At 39.8% G+C, this 21424-nt stretch overlaps 1 protein-coding gene across 1 annotated transcript in view; it reads left to right on the top strand.

The window, feature by feature from the left end:
- Positions 1-21424, top strand: part of GXYLT1 (glucoside xylosyltransferase 1) — a 790439-nt gene that overhangs the window by 345213 nt on the left and 423802 nt on the right. The window contains exon 8 of the mRNA XM_044087446.1: positions 19409-19428. Coding sequence (XP_043943381.1) covers positions 19409-19428 — 20 coding nt within the window. The remainder of the gene's footprint in view (positions 1-19408; positions 19429-21424) is intronic.

Here is a 21424-nt window from a genome sequence, read left to right as displayed (position 1 = left end):
AGACATTCTAGAAGCTCTAGGGCTTCACAAAGCATTATCATTTGCCTTTCTTCTCCAAATCCAGGGCAGGCTTTGCCACTGCAGTTCTGCAGGGCCTTATAGCTGCTCTTAATGCTGTTTAGTTCCATCCTCAGCTTTGGGATTCTACCGAAATGTAATGACTGCAACAGTGAAACACGAAGAACATAGTACAGTTGTGTACACTTACCATAAATGTAGATATTAGTGTATTCACTGTTGCAGTCCGGGTTACCCACCCGCCATCCCCCTTTCTATACCTTTTCTTTCCTTCACTATACACTAAAGCCTTTGTGGTGTATTTGCTTTTAGATGAGTGTAAAGTTTGTTGCTAAAAGTGCATTTATATATATTTCCGTTTATTTATATATATATATTTTTTTATATATAATATATATATATATATATATATATATATATATATATATATATATATATATATATAATTTTTTTTTTTTTTTTTTTTTTTGCACCCCATTTGGGGGGCACCTGACATCTGGGGCAAGAAAAGCTGAATAAAATGGCGTCGGCTGCATGTTTTATACCCTTGACGACCTGATGTCATGGAAGAGGAGACCGCAACCGACGCAGGACCCAAGACTTTGTTATTCAGGCCAACTGAGGGCAACCTGCCAGCAGATTACCCAAATGTAATGACTGCAGCAGTGAATACAGCAGTGAATACACTCTAACATTTACATTTATGGTAAGTGTACTCAACTGTACTATTTGTAAACAGTACAGGAGCTAATTTTAAGAAATTGCTTGAATGTAAGATGATCCAATACAGTCCATCAGTTTTGGGTACAAGGCCTTGTGGTGCATGTAGCCAGTGTCCATACATTAGTAAGGAAAGAGGTTATTTTGAATAATAAATTGCATAGTCAAGTTATATTTCAGAAAGGCAAGTGTTTGACAAATAGGATGGTATTTAGCTACATGCCTAACATGTTTACATTGTTTATGTAGGCAAAACGGAACGCCCCTTGAAAAATAGGATTTATGAACGTCTTAATGCTATAAAGAATAAAAATCTTACCAACGCACTGTATAAACATTCACAGGTTTGCCATAATTTTTACAAGTTTATATTTGGTATATTGGATATTGTTAGGTTAGATCCTAGAGGGGGTAATTGGAAGACTAGATTAAGCAAGAAAGAAACTAAATGGCAGTTTAAATTAGCTGCCATGTCCCCCCCCAGTCTCAATGACTCTATTTCTATTGTACCTATTTTATATGAAAGAGCAAATGACATATAATCATACGACATTTGATACATTGAGTTATTTTTGTACATATTTTAGGTTTTTGGGTTATACCTTCTGAATGCTTCACAATTTAATTTCTGTTCTTGGATTCTTTTATAAGTGAGGTTGCTTTAAAATCAGCGCTGCTATTTTTGGAGAATTAGTAATGTGATTGGTACATTACTAATTGCCTATAGTATTTAAAATGTTTTAATTCATTTGTGCATGTATTCTGATGAAGTCTCTTCATTCTGAGATGAAAGCACTAAATACTACGTGTGTTTTAATAAATAGTTACTCTTGGAGCTATTGGCATGGATTTCTGGAACCTATATTGCTTTTCATTGTACAGTTTTTCGTTGGCTACAATTATTCACAAGCCTACTATTTATGTTGATGGTGTGTCAGTGCTTCATTAAGTAGTCAATGCAGTAGATTTAAAGGCCAAGATTGAAGTACTTTGTACTGTTTGGATAAATGGCAAACCCATAGAGCTCAAAGTTGATGCAGGTTCCAAGTGCAATGTTATGTCTGCAGAAACATTTGTTAGAGCGTGTAAAGGTGAAAGGCTTGATTTGGCAAGGTGTACGAAACCTATTGTTTATGGAGGTCAAGAAATTCAATCCAAAGGCTCGTTTGTGCTTTCATGTTACTCTGCTGGAAGAAGCTACAACTTATTTTATGTGGCCAGGAGGCACGTTCAGTCATTATTAGGGCTCAGAGACTCTCTGAAAATGGGACTAATTTCATTTAATGAGTAAGTCCACAATGTTAGCTTAAAAGACCACTACTCTAATTTTGCGCAGCACATTTTTCTACCTATGCAGATCTTTTCTAAGACAAACTAGGCAAACTTCCAGTTGTGTACTCCATGAAGTTAGACCCAGAGATAGTCCATTTATCAGGTCAGCACGTAAAGTTCCAGTAGCCATACAGGACAGAGTCAAGGCTGAGTTTGATAAAGTGGTGCGACAAGATGTGATTTGTCCAGTGGAAACTCCAACAGAATGGGTATTTTCCATGGTGGTAGCTCATAAGCAAAGCTGAGATGACATCAGAATGTGTATTGATCCAGGAGATTTGAACAAAGCACTAAAAAGATCTCGTCATCCAATGTGTACAGTGGAAAAAGTTGCAGCTTTAATGTCAAATGCCACTATTTTTCTATCTTGGATGCAGAGTTCATTTTGGCAAATTTAGTCATCATTGCTCACTACTTTTAGTACTCCGTTTGGCTGGTACAGTTTTTTTAGAATGCCATTTGGGATAAATTCTGCAAGTGAAATCTTTCAACGTACAATGGAGCAGGTTTTTTTTCTGGGTATCCTCATGCTGTCATAGTAGATGACATACTAGTAGGCGGTCATGATGAAGCCGAGCATGACAGAAACCTCAGAAAAGTTCTAGAAAGGGCAAGTCAAGTGAATCTTAAGCTCACCCACACAAATGCAAATTCAGGCTACAAAAGTTCCCCATGTTGGTCATTTGAGTACAGGCCTACGACCAGACCCTTCAAAGCAAACAGCCATTCTAGAGATGCCAGCTCCAGACAATGTTCAAGCCTTGCAACATTTTCTTGGAATGGTCCACTATCTAGGCAAGTTCATTCCTGACTTGAGCCAACTTTCAGCACCACTCAGAGCTGACATGTAAAGATGTGCTGTGGTCCTGGTTAGTGCAACCCCAAAGAGCATTTGATGACCTGAAGCAGAGAATTGCTAGTCCGCCAATGCTTTGATGTTCACAAGTCAGTTATGCTTTCCTGTGATGCTTTAAAATTTGGTCTTGTTGAGGAGACAGATGGCCGCCATTCTGTAGACACTGCATATCTACAGCTCTCCAGATACTCGGAATAAAAATCAACCCTGAGGTTATACTACAAGATTTTTTGTAATAATCGTTGGATATAACTATTCTACTACAACTAAACATTGCCTGAGAGGTAAAAGAACGGAAGGAAACTAATTAAATTCACAGGATTAGATCTGATTGTCTGCCTGACTCTGAACAGAGTATTAAACAAAGAAACTGTCTGACTTCTGTTTCAAGATGTCAAAAGAGGAAAAAAGTATGGAAACAACATCATCTAAAACCAAATTATCAGCACTTCAGTCACCAGAAAAAGATTCAACAATCAAAAGGCAGAAAACTACAAAACAGGAACTTTTAAAAGCTGGAATGACACTCAAACCGGATCAACTGGCTAACATGGAAGACATTAAAACTGCTTTGTTGCCCATTCAAGAAGCTTTAAAAGAACTATCAAACCAGGTACTTTCTTTTGGTGCCACATGCAGTCAAATTCTTGAAAGGATGGATAAGTCAGAAGCTAGGATATCCGAAAATGAGGACAGAATAACATTGCTTACAAAAAAAAAAAACGATATTCATGACATGGATATTCAATCTATGCAAAATAAGATTCTGGACATGGAGGCAAGATCCAGAAGGAACAACATAATTATTAGAGGAATTCCTGAAACTATCCAATATAATGATTTAATTTCTACCATCATACAAATACTTGAAATATTGTTCAATGACTCTGATACTGCTAAGCAAATTATTATAGAAAGAGCCCATAGAGCTCTGAGAAACACAAGCTTCAAATGTTCCTAGACCGGTTTACGTCAAAATTCTCAACTACCAGGATGTAAATAAAATAATTCTAACTGTTAAAAAGAATGGAGGTTATGTTATGTGGCAAAATAATAGTTTCTATTGGACAGGATTTACCATTGCAAATAAGACAAGCCAGACAAGCACTAGCTCCATACTGCAAGTTCCTTATTGAAAAGAACATTAAATTTCAAATGAAATACCCTAACACATTAATTTTTACAGTTGATGGATCCAAATATTCCACCTCTACAAAAAAAGAGGCAAAAGTTACCTTTTTGAAGATTTTCAAATCCCTCCCAACTTCGGAAGCTTAACTCGACCATCCAGTCTGTTTACAGCAACGTGGATACTGGGATTCCATGCCTACTATACCTCGAGTCTCCAAAATCCTTTGTTCTTTTTTCTTCACCAGGCCCCTTGGTAAATAGTTAACTAGTTTTTTTTTGCAGGTCCAGCTTGTCCACGAAGATTCCACAAACTTTTACAGCTTCTACGAACGATGTCCCTTCGTGAGGCAACAGGAAGTCCTTTAGATGTTGCTGAGGGTCCGCTTTTGAGGTGGCGCATCCGGAAGTCCGTCCGCGTAATGGTTCCCCCTTCGCGAACTCGAAGACAAGATTTCATGACAAGGAAGTAGAAAAAGCTCTGTGGAAGAAGGGGAACCTACTGGGATCGTAAAACGAGGCTCCGTGGACTTTTAATGTATGTCTCAACTTCTATTTCTGTAAAGGGGAATGTGAATTCATTCAGGTAGGATTTAAATTGAACTATTAATGTAATGGTCAAAATGTGTTATTTAACTGATATGGTAGAAGTAGGATAAATTTATCATAGTTATTCTATTTTCTTAGGTAGTTTGCCTGAATGTGGGTGTGCTAATAATATTGTACTCTACTGCAATATTTATTCTCCTGTCTTTAGGATGTGTTTTAATACTGTAAATGTTTAGATACAAAGGGGTTTTAATGTTGGGATAGTTAGTAGATTAAAAGCACATAATATATCCTGGCATTCCTAGGAAAATGAAGGTTATTTTTCTGATGTGGTTCTGAATGTTTTGGGAACTGTGCTATTTAGGTATCATTTTATATATTTAAGTATAGTATCCACTAAGCATAGTTAATGCTACTTGTATTCACCAATGATGCTGTCATTACAATGTTAAATAAGTTAGATTAGATAAACAATGTCAGATTTAATGCTTTAAATATAGATTAAACATATAGTGAATTATCTTGAAGCCAATAACATTGTTTAATAGGAGTACTGTCATATATCTGTTTGTTAGATTTAAATAAGATGGTTAGATATTCTAGGGTAATATAACCAATTTATAGAACTAATAATATATGTTAACTATTAGAGAGGTAGAATAGTAATTTTGAATGTAATGAAGATAATTTGTGTTAACTAAATAATGTGTTCAAGAGCTGTAGATAGTTACCAGTGTTTAGTAGGGAATGTTTTGGTTAGGTTTTGTAGAGTTAGATGTAGTCATTATAGGCTTTTTGCATGTTTTTAGTGTGTTATTTTGTAAGATAAAGAACAGATGTTTTGTAATGATGTGTACCAATAAAAGTTTATACAGTGTAAAAAACCTATGTATGTCCTGGTCCAGGGGAATAGTGGATAGGCACTGGTTAGGGATGGGATGCCAAGATTGCTTCCAGACATTATATACTGTGCTAATACATTTGAATCTAGTATCGTCTTTCAGTTTTAAAATATACTTAAAAGTTTTAAAAATCTTAGTATGTGGATAGTAGACTCTTGGAATGTTAAAGGGTTCCAGAACTTGAAAAAAAGGAAATTATTTTTTCATTTATTCCTCCAGTCAAAGGCATGTTTTATTTTATTACAAGAAACCGATTTGACTAATGATCAGTGGACTGTCCTTAAAAATAAGAAATGGATCAGAGAGGTGGTAGCTTCGGAAGGGACAACTAATAGTGCAGGGGTGGCGATTATTATTAAAAGTCAGTACCAAGAGAAAATCCTAGATTTTAAAATGGACAAAGAGGGAAGATGGTGTTATGTGATTCTTGTATCCAAACTTTGTGATAAACCGGTGATACTACTTAATATATATGCCCCATGTACCAATCAACAACTTTTTATAACATCACTTTATTTTATCCTGAATCAATATAATAATTACTATATAATAATAGGAGGTGATTGGAACACATACCAAGACCCCAAATTAGATAAATCAAGTTCCCATAGGTCCTTTAATAACTAAGCAGTGATAGCACTACAGGAACTTAAAACAGATTTTAAATTATATGATCCATTTAAATACACTAAGAATCAAATGAATGCGAATAACTTTACATTTTATTCAAGTTGTCATAAAATGTGGTCCAGGATCGACTTTTTTCTAATTTCAGATGCACTAATGTTTTTTGATCCCTATATATACATACAAGCTCGACATTTGTCGGATCATTCTAGGATCACATTAACTTTCAATAAGGAACACTAGTCATAAGATACGTTTTAGAGGTTATAATTGGACATTAAATCCATATCTATTGAATAAAGAAGATGTAATAAAAGAAGTTCAAGAGTCCTTTAACCAATTACTAGCTAATCTTTCGGAACACCGTCATCCGTCTGACATAGAATGGGCAACGACCAAAGCACAACTTAGAGGAATGTTTCTCCAAAAGGCTACTTATTACAAGAAATTACAAGTGAGAGACATACAAGAATTGGAAACTAAAATTAAATTACTGGATCAGGATCTAATTGGGAATTATAGTAAACAAACTGAAACAGAGTTATTAAAATGTCAGAAGGACCTTTTTTACTACAAAACAGTAAATTATCATTTTATGAACAGAAAATGCTGGTAAAATACGCCAATCGTATACAGACCCCTTCAAAAGCACTAGCGCGTATCATTAATCGAAAATACCTTCTCAAATCTCTGAAATACACTTTAATAATAAAACATATACCAATACTGAAGACATCATGAAGGCATTTGAACTAATATTTTCTCAAGTATATGGTGAACAGCAGGAATTAAATATAAATAAGAGTAATAATGATTTTCTGCAGAAAATTATCTTTCCGAAGATTGGTGATGAGCTTCATATGAACTTAGTTAAACCAATTTCTTCAGAGGAGATAACTGATGCAATTAAGAAGTTGAAGCCATATAAAGCTCCGGGACCGGATGGTTTGACCACGGAATTTTATAAAACTTTTAGTGATATATTGGGGAAAATACTTCCACAGGTATTTAACTATATAATTAATAATAAAATTAATGACCCGCATTTTAATGCTTCGAAAACTATTCTTATACCGAAAGAGAATGCTGATTTACAAAACCCGGATAACTATAGACCTATTTCACTTTTGAATATAGACATGAAAATTATGACATCGATTTTGGCTAATAGATTGAAGAAGGTAATTAACCTGATAATATCAGAGGAACAAGCCGGTTTTATAAATGGCAGACAAACTACAGATAATACGTTATCACTTCATACACTGATTTCTTATGCCACTCACAGGAACTTTAATGCTTATGCACTTATAATTGACGCGCAAAAAGCTTTTGATAGAGTGAACTTAGAATGTGTGTATGATATTTTAGCATGTTTTAATATACCTCAAGAATTCATTTTAACTTTAAAAAAACTATATAATAATCCCTATACAAATCTAGTTATTAATAGGAATCTCTCAAAAAGAATTCAAATTAAGAATGGTACCTGTCAAGGATGTCCGTTATCTCCTATATTATTCAATCTATATTTAGAGCCATTATTTTTACATATCAAACAAAATATTTATCACAATGTTCCAATAATATATGGTACGAAAATTTCCATGGCTGCTTTTGCGGACGATCTAAATATTTACTGCACGACACCTGTTTCAGATATTAAGAAAATATTAAAAGCTGTGGAAGACTATGCAAAAATATCTCATTACAAAATAAATTTTTAAAAAACCAAGGTATTTCTGTTAGACGCCTACACCCTTTTCGCTTTTACCATTGGTAGGTCAGGTAAAATCCGAAGAAAAAATAAAATATTTAGGGGTTGTTTTTTCAACGGATAATAGAGACTTTTACGTAAATAATGTTAAGTTAATTTGGGAGCAGATCATCTCTGATTTAAAAAGATGGAATAATCTGAAATTACCAATAATGGAAAAGACCTCAATTATTAAAATGAACATACTTCCCAGAATATTATATATCTTTAGAGCTACTCAAGTTCAAATTTCTAGGAAATTCTTCAAACAACTTCATACGGAATTAGGTAGATTTGTATGGGAACCTAGAAAAGTTAGGATATCTTATGATAAACTGATGACTCCGAAAAACAGGGGTGGGTTGGGTTAGAACTACCGAATTTTGAAACATATTATTTAATAATAAATGCTAATAGAATTCTAAGAGTAGTTAACTTTGATAGGTCCAATTCTAAATGGGCACCTAAGTGGTTGATTCTGAATCATAAACATGTTGCTGGACTGGGCATTAATTGTAAGGCATTACCTTTTTTAAATAAAGATACCCTTAAAATGTACGCTCTGATGGAACATATCAGAATATATATAATATCAGTACAAAGTCTGTTTAACTCACTAAATTTCTTACAATATATGATGATTTTTCAACCATTTCATAAGAACCCGAATTTGAAAATTGGTAATCAGTTGATAGAACTTAAGAAATTCCCACTTATAAGTGACTTAACCATACTTGATTTATATCCCTTTCTCGGTATCTCAATACATGACATGCTAAGAGAGATGAATCTCCCTTTCATATCTAATTATAATGAGACAGTTAAAGGACTTATCAATAAGCTATTGTAGTAATAGGAATTTCAAAATTAAAGAAGAAGATTTAAACATTTGCCTAAATTTATGGCAAACTCTAACACAGGAATGTAAATATATAACAGCCTCATATAGTTTGATGAAAGATGTGAAATACAATAACCAAATACTTTTATCCAAATACTGGAAGGAGAAACTGTTAACGATTGAAGATAGTAAAATAGTGAGAGCAATTAACTTAACCTTAAAATCAGTGTCCCTTCAAAAGTTATTATTTACTCAGTTGATGATATTTAATAATGCGTATTATACGCGTCTCACTCTACATAAATTTAACTCAAAAAATTCACCTAAATGCCCATATTGTATAGATCAAACGGCTGACCTTTTACACATGTTCTGGAGTTGTAAATGTATTTTTAAACTCTGGAATTCTTTGAAATTCCAACTACAAAAATGGGATATCAACAGTCTACACTTTCTTGGGAGTTTATGACTCTGCATATTCCGCCAATTAATTTGGATAGATCCCAAAGGATCATACTCATAAATATCTTTTTGTTAATGAAGCTGTACATAGCTACAAATTGGTCGAATCCATCCCAGACTTCATGGGAAAACTTCAAGAGTGTAGCGATAAAACATATCTTAGCACACAAATTACTAATTAATGATCATAAGAAAAGTGTAAATAATACAAAAATATGGGAGCAAATCTTTAACATTGTCTTAGCTTAAGGTTCCAATCCACTTTTCTCTGGGAAGTACAGACTAATTATGGAGTTTACTATAGATAAGCCTTATATTGATACTAGATTTTTATTTTATTTTTCTGTAATACCTATTTAGAAGTATATATTTATGTATAATGACTCTATGCAACTGTTGGAAGCATTCATGTATATATTGTAAATATGTTGTAGTATTGTATTAACATTTGGAAAAGAATAAAGAATTATTATTGAGAAAAAAAAAATTTGGTCTTGTTGCAGTCATTCTACAAGAGGATCAATCGGTTGCCTACACATCGAGAACTCTTGCCCAAACTGAACAGCAGTATGCCCAGATTGAGAAAGAGCTTTTGGTAATTGTGTTTGCATGTTCGAAGTTCCATGATTGTTTATGGTAGACCTGTCCAGATCGAAGCAGAACACCAACCATTAGTCACTATCCTGAGAGAACCAATACATTCAGCCCCAGACAGACTGCAATGTATGATGCTGAGATTGCAAAAGTACAGTTTCAATCTTGTCTACAAAAAAGGCAGACTTCTTTGTCTTGCTGATACGTTATCCATATTGCCCGTAAATGTCCACTGAACAGAATGACTATCAAGGTTTTCATTCGGTTGATGATTTTGAAGTCATGGAAGTGAAAACTTTTTCTTCCACGTGTCTTGATGAGCTGAGAGAACACACATCAACAGATCCAGTTTTACAGAGGCTCAACCACTTTATCAATCATGGATGGTTGTCAAAGCTGTCTTGTTTACCTCAAGAACTGCATTCCATAAAGAGATGAGATTTTGCTTGACAAAGGTATCCTAATGAAAGGTCCAACAGTAATTGTTCCAAAGTCCTTCCAGCCAGCGTACATTACTAACTTATATTGTGGTCACCCAGAAGCTGAATCTACCAAAAGAAGGATTAGAGAGAGAGAGAGAGAGAGATGTTTTGGCCATCTGTGTCACAAGACATTGAGGAGCACTTTCTTCTTGTTCAGTATGTAATAGTACAAAACCACATCAACAGAAGGAACCACTTCAGCTTAACCAGATTCCGGAACTACCTTGGTCGACAGTAGCCAGGGATATTTGAGTGGAATGGTCAACATTATTTGATGTTAGTAGAGTCTTACTCCAATTGGTTTGAGATTGACCTACTTCCCAACCTAACAATCGAGTACAGTCATTACTCAGAGGGAGTGTCATTTTGCTGTACATGGAAGTCCGCACAAAGTTTATTTATGACAATGACATGTAGCTTACAAGCCAACAGTTCAAAAGATTTGCTGAAGAATGGGACTTTACGCATGTGATAAGTAGTCCAGAGTACCCGCAGTCAAATGGTTTGGCAGAATGTGCAGTGCAAAGTGTAAAACATTTACTTGAGAAGTCAAAACGTGATAATAATGATGTTTTTCTGAATCTCTTGAATCTCAGAAATATTCCTTGTGATAAACATCATGGTTCACCTGCTCAAAGACTTCTGTCGAAACAAACCAGAACCTTATTACCACTCAGTAGTCAATTGTTGGTTCCATGTGTCAAGAACAACAGATCAGTGAAAGCCAATCTGTTGAAAAAATGCCTGTCCCAGAAGTCCTACTACGATAAGACCAGTAGGCTGCTCAGTCCATTATGGAAGGGAGGAGGATGCAGACTTCCAAAGGTTATGATCAGATTGGTGTCAGGAAGAATATTTGTCCAGAGCCGAGATCGTACATTGTAGAGTCAGAAGAAGCAACTTGCATTTACTACTGGTATTCAAGCCTATATCACAAATAGTCTGTGAGAGAGAGACTTGTGAGTTGTCTAGTGATCCAATTCCAGAGGAAGATCCAAAGGACATTCCTTTTCCTATGACTAATTCAGAAGTTCCTAATACGAGTTGTGCACCGCAGACTGTCCCTGTTGCTAAATTTAGTCCCAACTGTTGAGTTACGACATGTGTTTGAATCTGTAAACCTTGCAATAGATATGAAGCAACTTGGACATGAACATTGTGTTTTGTTTCCAATGTGTATAGTAATGCATACCTAGCTCTGATATTCTTTTGCATAAAGGGCAATCTTTTTAAGAGGGAGGATGTAGATCAGTATGTGTGTATATACCTTTCAGAAGCTATCCAAGGGCTTGTACTACTGTATAAATAACTAAGCATGTGCGAGCCTGGCTGTCATTTTGTAGTTAACTGTTGAGATGTGAACATGTATGTATGTATGTACGTAAGCTGTTCGTTCGTATTTAATGATGCTGCTATCCATCCTGATGTGTTTCTGTGTATTAAAGCATGTGTTTTTGTGTATTAAAGCATCTAAATAAACCCCCAAACCTTCTTATTTGTGTTAGACGAACGAGTGACAAGAAGGAATCCCCCAAGATCATTGTGGAGACTTCCTTTTGGCCTAGGCAGCTGTGGATCTGAAGTAATTTACTTCATTTGGTCTCCAACCTGTGGGTTACGGATGCAAGCTGGCAACTTTTGCTAGCATCAGCTCTGAGCTCCAAACTCTTCCCCTTGCCCATAATGCATCTCCACTGCCTTCCATCCCCAGATCGCGTTTGCCACAATTTGCTTCACATCATGTCTTCTGAGCTCCAACTAGCAGTGGGTTTAAAACTTTCTGAGAGTAGTTAAATTTTCTAACTAACTTCAGATTAGTGTTCGTATAGGTCCCCTTTCTCCTCTCCTCACTTGGTGCGTTGAGTGTTAGTGGTTGTTAGGTACTTAGTTTGTTCTGTGGTGTAGGTAGTAGCTTCCCCTACCCCCTCACTGTTCTCTGTAGCGAGTGTGGTGAGTGGGTGTGTGTGTGTTTGTTATTTAGAAAGATCTTGCCTGTCTTTTTTTTTTCTAAGGCTATCTTTCTGTTATTTAGGATGGCTGAAAAGCTTTTTTTCAAGTGCTGCACAGTGTGTGGCCATAAGCTCTCCCCAGTGGATGGCCACACTCTGTGTTTTGTTCTTGGGTTTGGTCCACCTGAGTGTGGAGTGTAGTATTTGTGCGGGCGTCAACCCCCGCGCCCTAAAGGATAGGAAGGCCAAGTTGGCCCTCAAAGGTAGTCTTCCTCCTTCCAACTCTTTCCTCGTCTTTGGCTTCGGTAACAGTGGCTGTTGTGGCCGCCTCTCCCTCCTCTCCCTCCTCTGGCTTCTCCTCCCTCCCAGGCTGGAACTCAACCTCCTGTACCAAAGCCTGTGGTAGTGGAGCAGAAGAGAGGTAGAGAAAAAGAGAGAGAGAGTCGAAGACTAGGGAAAAGAGGAAGAGGTCCCCGGACCTCGCTTTTCCAAGTAAGACTCCACGGACCCCTGACTCCTCAGCTCCGATCTCAGAGGTTCTCCTTGAAGCCAGAGAAGACACATCCAGCCTCTCTGGCCTTGGTGCCCAAACCCGCCAGGTCGGAGTCCGTGGCCTCGTCACGGTCAACCTGGTACTTGTCGAATATGGATCTGGATAAGATGATTAGGTGCTTTATCCGTACACAGATCCAGATGGGGGTCTTGCCAGCCCCTCTCCCTCTGGAGGGGAGAGCTCGCTTCCTTTCTTTCAACCCATTTCTCCTTCTCTGATCCAACCTTCAGCTTCGGAGTACTCTGATCCGAGGTCGGCTCTGGTCAGGGGGGGTTGGTGCTGACGGTACATGCTTCCTCTATGCCAACAACTGCCTGGAGCATTTTGGATCCGACCAGCTCGGATCTGAGCCATTCTTGGAGCTGGAGCTTGGTTGTCTGATCCGAGGGAGTGGAACCTTTTTCATCGGCTCCGACTTTGTTGGGCCAGGTTCCCTCCCTCAGAGCTCCGTCCACCTCAGGCCCAGCTCCGATTCTCCCATCTGACCCGGGGAGACAGACCACCTTATTGGTCTCTCTAGGGGTTCGCTGTCCTTCGGCTTTCGATGTAGTAGAAAGGGTTCTCTCTGTCTGATCGAGATCCCTGACCGCCCCCACGGACTCCTCCCAGACCCCCCTCTGCTCTATCTATGGTCCCTATTGTCTTACCAGAGGGACAGCCTGTGCTTGAAGAGCCCCAAACAGTTCCCCCTGAGGAACAAATGACTTGCGAGCACCCCCTGGAGAGCACCACCGGAGATGTGCCTCACAAGCATATGTGCAAGATGAGGCACTTGGACTCACTGAGGACACGGATTTAGATGATGGAGAGGGGTTCCCCAAGGTCACCTCCCGAGGATGACTCCTTTTGAAATCCACGAAAGTGCCCAAAATACCAAAACGGACGCAAAGGTCAGCTTAAAGGCTTTATTCGGTCCAAAAAAAACGAACCAACAAACACGTAGAACCAAACATTAATGCTTTCATATAACCAGTATGCGTTTTTGTTTCAATGTACTTCATCAGCTGACCAGTGCATTGCCATTTTCCAAGTTTATATAAGATACTGCTCAATTAGCCAACCAATAGCAAAAAACCATTTCATAGTTCAAATACCAAACGAGTTTTCTTCCATTATATTATTGTGTAAAAAATCAGTTCTTCTAAATATACCCAAGTAAAAAATGTATAATATTTTAAATAAATAAAAAGGACATTTTCCTACAAATCATTTACCAAAGGACATCCATATCGTAGTTAAATATTTAAAACCTAACATAAAAACCTAGGTTAAAAATTGTCTGAATATAAATAATGTGTATACCTTAAACTACACCTTAGAAACCCACCATAAAACTATAAAAGTCTTCTGTATGTATATCTAAGTAAACTATATATATATATATATATATATATATATATATATATAGGTAAAAATATGTAGCCTTTATTAAGAAAATTAAAAAGGATTAAATATTTAAAAGTGTTAATAAAGGGAAGATGTGTTAATACTGCCCTCTAATGGTTGTTTTTGATATCATAATTTAGCAGATCTCAGCTTTAACAAAGGGAGTATAGATAAATAATCATTTAAACCTGGTGGTCTTCCCGCTTCTAAGGTCACTTGCCACCATAGCTCCCTGAATTAAATTCTTTCTTCCCAAGGGCCACCTGTAATATTGTCCTTGATTTGTTCTAAAACCATAAATATAAATTTGTTTTGAACATATTTTGGAATGCCTGTATAGGGCATTAGTATCTTTTTCCCCTTTAATGTCCTAAATATGTTCATAAATTCTTTTTTTTAACATTCTCTCCGTCTTTCCTACATAAGAATTACAGGTTTCACATATAACTAAATACACCACACCCTTTGTTTCACAATTATAGTGTTCAGAGCTGCGTATCCATCTATTTCTACTGACCAAAAAATATTCATCTGTGTTCAGAATGTATGCACATTGTGTGCAACGTCCACATTTATATGTACCAACCTTCAGTCTATTAGGGTTTCCTTTGTTTTTATTTTCTAGTATGACTTTAATACTCTGAGAATTCTTATAGGTTATTTTCTGTGGAATCTTGGACACATTGTCCAAATCCGTTAGAGCTACAAATCTCCCCCATTCTCTTAAAAAATATTGTTTTAATACTGTTATTTAATCCGTTATACTCTAAAACCAAAGCCTGTTGATAATTTTCTTGATTATTTAATAAATTATTGTCCACCACTATTTATAATGGGTTTAAATTTTGTATTTCTTCCATTTAATACTTCTACTTTAATATCATTTATCATTTTCATGGGATAGCCTCTTTCTAAAAAGATTTTCCCCAATAGGTCACATTCCTTCATAAAATCATCATCACTACTAGTCATCCGACTCCCCCTTACAAATTGTCCCTTTACAATGTTCTTTTTACAATGTAGGGGGTGTGCACTTTTAAAATGTAGAAATGAATTACAATGGTATTTTTCCTGTATATTTTAGTTGCAAATTTGTTCTCTACTTTATATATTTCTATATCTAGGTATTGTAAATTATGTTCAGATATATTGTATGTGAATTTTAAAAAAATTAGTAGTGTTACCAAGATAATTAATAAAATCAATAAATTTCTCACGTCCAGCTGTCCAAAAAATGGCTACATCATCCAGGTACCTACGATATAGTATCCAACAATTTTTATATCCTGAATTTAATATATTCCTTTCTTCCCATTTTAGCTAAGACCAGGTTAGCATATGTTGGAGCACAAGCCGCTCCCATAGCAACCCCCTGAATTTGTTGATAAAATTCTCCATTAAAATATAAATAGTTGTTTTTTAATACCAACTCCATTAACCATAAACTTGTTAATTTTTCATTTTGTGTTAAATGTAAATCTTCATAAACAATTTCTTCAAACATTTCCATACCTTCCTTATATGGTATGGTGGAAAATAAATCCACTATATCTACTGTTATAAAAAATAAATTGTCTTGATATAGGTCCTCAGTAATTGTTTTAAGAAGATCCCACGAGTCCCTCAAAATATTATCCCTTGTTAACCATAGATGTTAAGTTGTCAATCTCGCCTTCATTCTTGCTGGATGGGTTCGGAGCCGATCCTCGGCTCTGACTCGGCCACTTACTAAAGCTCGAGAGCTTATTTTACCGGCTCGAGGCAACCCTATATCCCATGATGCTAGGCGATAACTCCCCAGATCTCGCTTTGCGCTTTCGCCATGCAGGTGCGTATTTTTACCGGCTCCTGGTAAGTCTTTGAATACATAGTTTTCAGTCACCCTTTTTGGTTAGTTTTTTACCAGTTGTTTTTTTAGTAGTTAGCGACTACCTTTAATTCTATTCCTGTTAATACCTTCCCTTTTTTTCCCCTTATATCCCCCCTCCACTCTTAGGTTAGGCCTTAAGCCTGCCCCTTTCCTAATTATTCTTAGGGATCCTGTGGAGTGTTTGGGTGTGTCAGTATCCCAATTAATATTTTTATTGTTTTTTGAGTGTTGTGTGTGTGTGTTTTCTTTTTCCTTTTGTGATCCCTTGACACTGTTATGTCGAAGGAACCAAAGGAAACTAAGGTCTCAGGCTTTAAGAAGTGTGACTCGTGCTGTCAGAAAATGTCTGACAGACGGTCACACTTCTTGTGTTTACTGCCTGGGACCCCTGCACCTGTAGGACTCTTGTTCTGTGTGTCATGCATTCAGTCCAAGAGTCCTGCAGGAGCACAGGAACAAACTTATATTGAGGGGCTTGTTAAAGCCCAAGGGCTCCCCGACTAAGTCTGCGTCGGGGAGGCCTTCGAAACCAGCAAAACCGTCGGCTCCGAGTACTAAGCCTTCGGCTGCTGGCTCTTTGTCTGTGCCTAGATCGGCTCCGCCTGGAGCCGATCCCTCTGAGTCGCAGGTTCCTGTCTCGGCACCACTCTGTGTCGATACCTCTGAGTCCATGCATTCACGGTCGGCTCCGGCTGGAGCCGACGTGTCCTTGGCTCCTTTGGCTCCATCCATATCTAAGAAGAGGTCAAGATCCCCTTCATTGGAGTCCATCCATTCGGATCCGAGATCCCCCTGCTCTCGGAGCGGAGCCATTGGAGCCGATCTTCTCGGTCGTCCAGGCTTTCAGATCACGACCTTGAGAGAGTGGTAAGTAGGCTGTTAAAGTCTCAGGCATTGGCTCAGATGATCTGTAGCCCGTCTCATCAGACGGTAGCTATTACGACTCCACCTATTTTTCCTCCTTCGACTCTCCCTCAGAGTTCAGAGCCGGAGCTCCTCGGAGCCGTGACTGTTGTGGCGTCTGAGCAGATACCTCCTCCTTGGCTCCTTCGTCTTCCGCTCCAATCTCCTCCTTGATGCCTTCATTGGACGGATCCGGGCACCTGGTCTCTCTCGTCGTCTCTGAGGGGGCGAGTGGCATCGGACCATTGTCCGACCCCGTTCTCCCTCACAGAGCATCGGCGCTGGTGAGCTCGGCCCCCGACATCGGCCTCGGAGCCTTCCCTGTCTGTGCGGCCTGGGGTTCCTACCTCTTCGGAGCGGGGGCCCTCTGGCCTTTCTGATAGGGGAGCCTTCGAGGTGATGAGGAGTGTACTAGCCCCAGGGCATAGTCAACGATCAGCTCCTCCCACTACAGTGCCTGCTGATGTCTCTTCCCACTCTCTTGCTCCCGGACCCAGAGATCCAACGCCTCAGATTTCCCCACTGGGAATATCTTACTCTTCCGAGGCTTCTCCTGACCTGTCAGCGGAGCCTCCGCGTAAGAGGACATGTAAGAGGAAGCATGTGGACTCCCCTGAGTCCATTACATCTGACACCGACTTGGATGAGTCGGAGGGATCCCCAAAGTCCCCCTCTGAGGATGTCTCTTTCGCAGACATCTAGAAATCCTAAAGCAGAGGGGGAACTGGTCTTCCCTTAATCCTTCCGAGGACGAGTCGGTGTACCTGGAGGCGTTTGGTTCTCGACCCTCCACCTCCTGGGTGTCTCCGCCTTTCGACCCCCTTATGGAAGTAGTGGCTCGGAAGGCGTGGTCGGCCCCGGATTCGGTGGAACCCACCCCTCGGAGGCCATCTAAATTCATCACAGCACTAGTTGACAAACAATTCTAACAAAAGGTGTACCGGCAGATGCCATGGTGGTGGCTGCAGCCACCAAGAAGGAACTAGCTGATCCTTCAGTACCTATCCATCCTCCTAATAAGGATTCTAGGACCATGGATAGGTACGGTAAGCGGATGTTTTCTTCAGCGACCTTTGCCATGCGGTCGCTGAATTACTTGTCACTTCACCCGGCTTCAGAGAGATATTCTCAAAGAGTTGGGAGAAGTCTTACAGGATCCATCAGCTGCTGGGTCCCAGGATAAAATAAACTCACAGCTTGGAACCCTCAACTCGATTGTTAACTCCTCCATGCGTCTAATTTCATATGCAGCCAATGGAGCGAGTAGGGCCGCAGGCACAGGAGTGGCCTTAAGGCGTCACGCCTGGATGCGGCTGTGTAATTTCGCGGACCCTTTCAAGGAGTCCTTCACAAATTCCCCTTTTGATGGTTCGGTTTTGTTCGGACCTCAAGTGAAAGACACCTTGACCAGATGCGAACAAGATGGCAAGACTCTTTCTGCCGTAGGAGTCCATTTCTCCACCCCTTCAAGACCATACCCTAAGGGTCAGAAGGGTGGGAAAATGTGGTTCCGCAAATCTCAAGGAGTCGCGCCTGACGCAAGAGGTCAGTTTACCCCCAGAGGCAGAGGGGGTAACAACAACAGACGCCGCCCTAGGGGCAGAGGGGGTCCGCAGAACCAGGGTAGCAGGGAGCCTCTCTCTGACAAACCCTTCCAGCATCCCTGAGATGTTGCCCGATTGTCCACCTTCGGAGGCAGTCTGGGGAAGATTGTCGCTGTACCCAAAAGCCTGGCTCTCCCTTACTCAAGACAAATGGGTACAGTTGATCATATCCAAAGGTTACAAAATTCCCTTTATCCAAACCCCAATTCAGCAAAAGGGAACCCTTCCAGACGTTCCACCCGGTCTAAGGGAACTAGCAGTACCAGAGATATCAAAACTGCTAGCAAAAAGAGCCATCCAGCCAGTCCCAGCAGACCAACTAGGATCCGGAATGTACTCGATGTTCTTTTTGGTACCGAAAAAGACAGGGGACTGGAGACCAATATTAGATCTCAGCAAACTAAATAAGTTTGTAAAGAGAACAAGATGGTCACGCTACAGTCCTTTCTACCCTTTCTGGGCAAGGACAATTGGATGTGCTCCGTGGACCTTCAGGATGCGTACTATCACATCAAAATTCACAGGCGCTCCAGAAGGTTTCTCCGCCGGCTGGGGCCAGTCACTACCAATTCAGAGCCCTGCCCTTTGGTCTCACTACAGCCCCCAGAGTGTTCACCAAATGTATGGCAGCGGTTACGGCTCACCTGAGACGGCAAGGATTCCAGGTGTTTCCATATTTAGACTGGCTCCTCACTGCCACCACCAGGCATCAACTTCTCCAAGCCAGAGCTTACACCATTCACATTTGCAGAGGGCTAGGAATCTCTATAAATTTCGAAAAGTCTGCCTTGTCGCCTTGTCAGTCTATTACCTTTATAGGTGCCAACTTGAACACCGTACAACTTTCAGCAAAGTTAACAGATCAAAGGGTCTTAGATATTCAAAACCATGTCCATGTTCTTCTTCAGAGCGACAAAATTCAGGCCAGGTATGTCCTGAAAGTATTGGGTCTTATGGCGGCCGCTATAACACTTCTTCCCCTTGCACGTTTTTACATGCATCTTCTACAGTGGATGCTTTTCGCCCAATGGTCTTTTCAGCAACTCCCCATGCACCACAAGATCATAACTCCAACTTGCAAAAGTCATCTGTCCTGGTGGATATTGTCCCCTCAAGTCCATCAAGGCAGACCCTTGTTCCTCCTCCCCCGGTCGCCACGGTGTCATCGGACGCCTCCCTGATCGGGTGGGGGGGGCATTTTCAGGGCAGGATGGTCCATGGCACTTGGCAACCTTTCGAACGCCACCTGCACATAAATGTCCTAGAGGTGAGAGCAGTGCTTTTAACGTTGCAAGCCCTCCACGACTCTCTTCCCCTAGGAACTATTGCAATCCAAACGGACAATATGTCCGTAGTGTGGTATATCAACAAGCAAGGCGGAACCAAGTCCTATCCCCTGTGTTGAGAGGCACTCAGACTTTGGCAATGGGCAATCTCCTCTCAGCGGTTTCTGATAGCAACGCATATCCCCGGGAAGTCCAACATCATAGCGGACAGGTTGAGCAGAGCTATACTCATGCCACACTAGTGGTCTCTCAAACAATCTGTGGCGGAAGAGATTTTTCAGAAGTGGGGCCTTCCTTGCTGCGATCTTTTTGCTACACTCCAAAACAGCAAATGCCCCGACTTCTTCACCCTCTTCCCCCTTCCAGGCCATCCCCTCAGAGACGCTCCAGTCCAAGATTGGCCTCGGGGACTTCTCTATGCCTTTCCTCTAATCCCACAAGTAATTCAGAAAGCAACCGCCTTGAGAGCCAAGTTGATTCTCATTGCCCCTTATTGGCCTCGACAGATATGGTTTCCGTTCCTACATCGTTATCTTTTGGTACAGCCTTGGCATCTGGACCCAGCTCCAGATCTGTTGACCCATCAGTCGGGGCAGCTGCACCAATCCCTACATTCTCTCAACCTCACTGCTTGGTTGCTCCACTTCCGTCCTTAGCCAGGCTTCCTATGATTTCTAATCCCGTCCGGGATATCATAGTAGCTTCCCTTAAATCTTCCACCAGAAGGATTTACACTAGTAAATGGAAACGTTTCTCCTTCTGGGCAATGGCAAGGAATATAGATCCCTTTACTGCCCCAATTCATTCAGTCTTAGACTTCCTAGCCGAAATTTTTCATTCAGGGTCTTCTGCCTCTACAGTAAAAGTTCAGTTGGCAGCCATATCGAATTTTCATACAGGCTTATCGGACCACAACATCATGTCCAATAAGCTTTGCAAAGCTTTCCTTAAAGGTGTATTTTTACTTAAGCCTCCGATCGAAGACCCTCCACCTCAGTGGGATCTTAATTTAGTCTTAACATCCTTGATTCTTCCCCCCTTTGAACCTGCAGTCTCCTGTTCATTGAATTTCTTTCCTGGAAGACACTCTTCGTAGTCGCCATTACTTCTGCTAGGAGAGTATCTGAGCTTCACGCCCTCTGCATTCGTCCTCCCTACTTAATCTTCCATAAAGACAGAGTTTCTCTAAGGACTAATCCATCCTTCTTACCCAAGGTGGCTTCGCAGACAAATTTAAATCAATCAATGGATCTCCCAGTTTTTTTCCCAAACTATACTAATAGAGTGGAGCAAAAGCTACATTATCTAGATGTTCACCGCCAGCTCCGATACTATTTGGATAGAACCAAACAAATAAGGAAGTCTGATCAACTGTTTTTATCGTATGCAGAAAATAAGAAAGGCCTTCTTGTTTCTAAGGTAACCCTATCTAGGTGGCTGTCTTCTGTGATTACATCTATTTCTCAACTCAGAGGCAGGGAATTAACTTCTAAGCCAAAAGCCCATTCAACTAGAGCACTAGCTACATCTACAGCTTTTCAAGCTAGACTACCAATAGACACTATCTGTGCGGCAGCCACATGGGCCTCTCCTCATACCTTTGTTT

The sequence above is a fragment of the Protopterus annectens genome, chromosome 11.part0 (assembly GCF_019279795.1).
Source record: "Protopterus annectens isolate FY-2018-M chromosome 11.part0, PAN1.0, whole genome shotgun sequence".
Classification (NCBI taxonomy): Eukaryota; Metazoa; Chordata; order Ceratodontiformes; family Protopteridae; genus Protopterus; species Protopterus annectens.
This window is presented reverse-complemented; position numbering and strand designations above follow the sequence as displayed.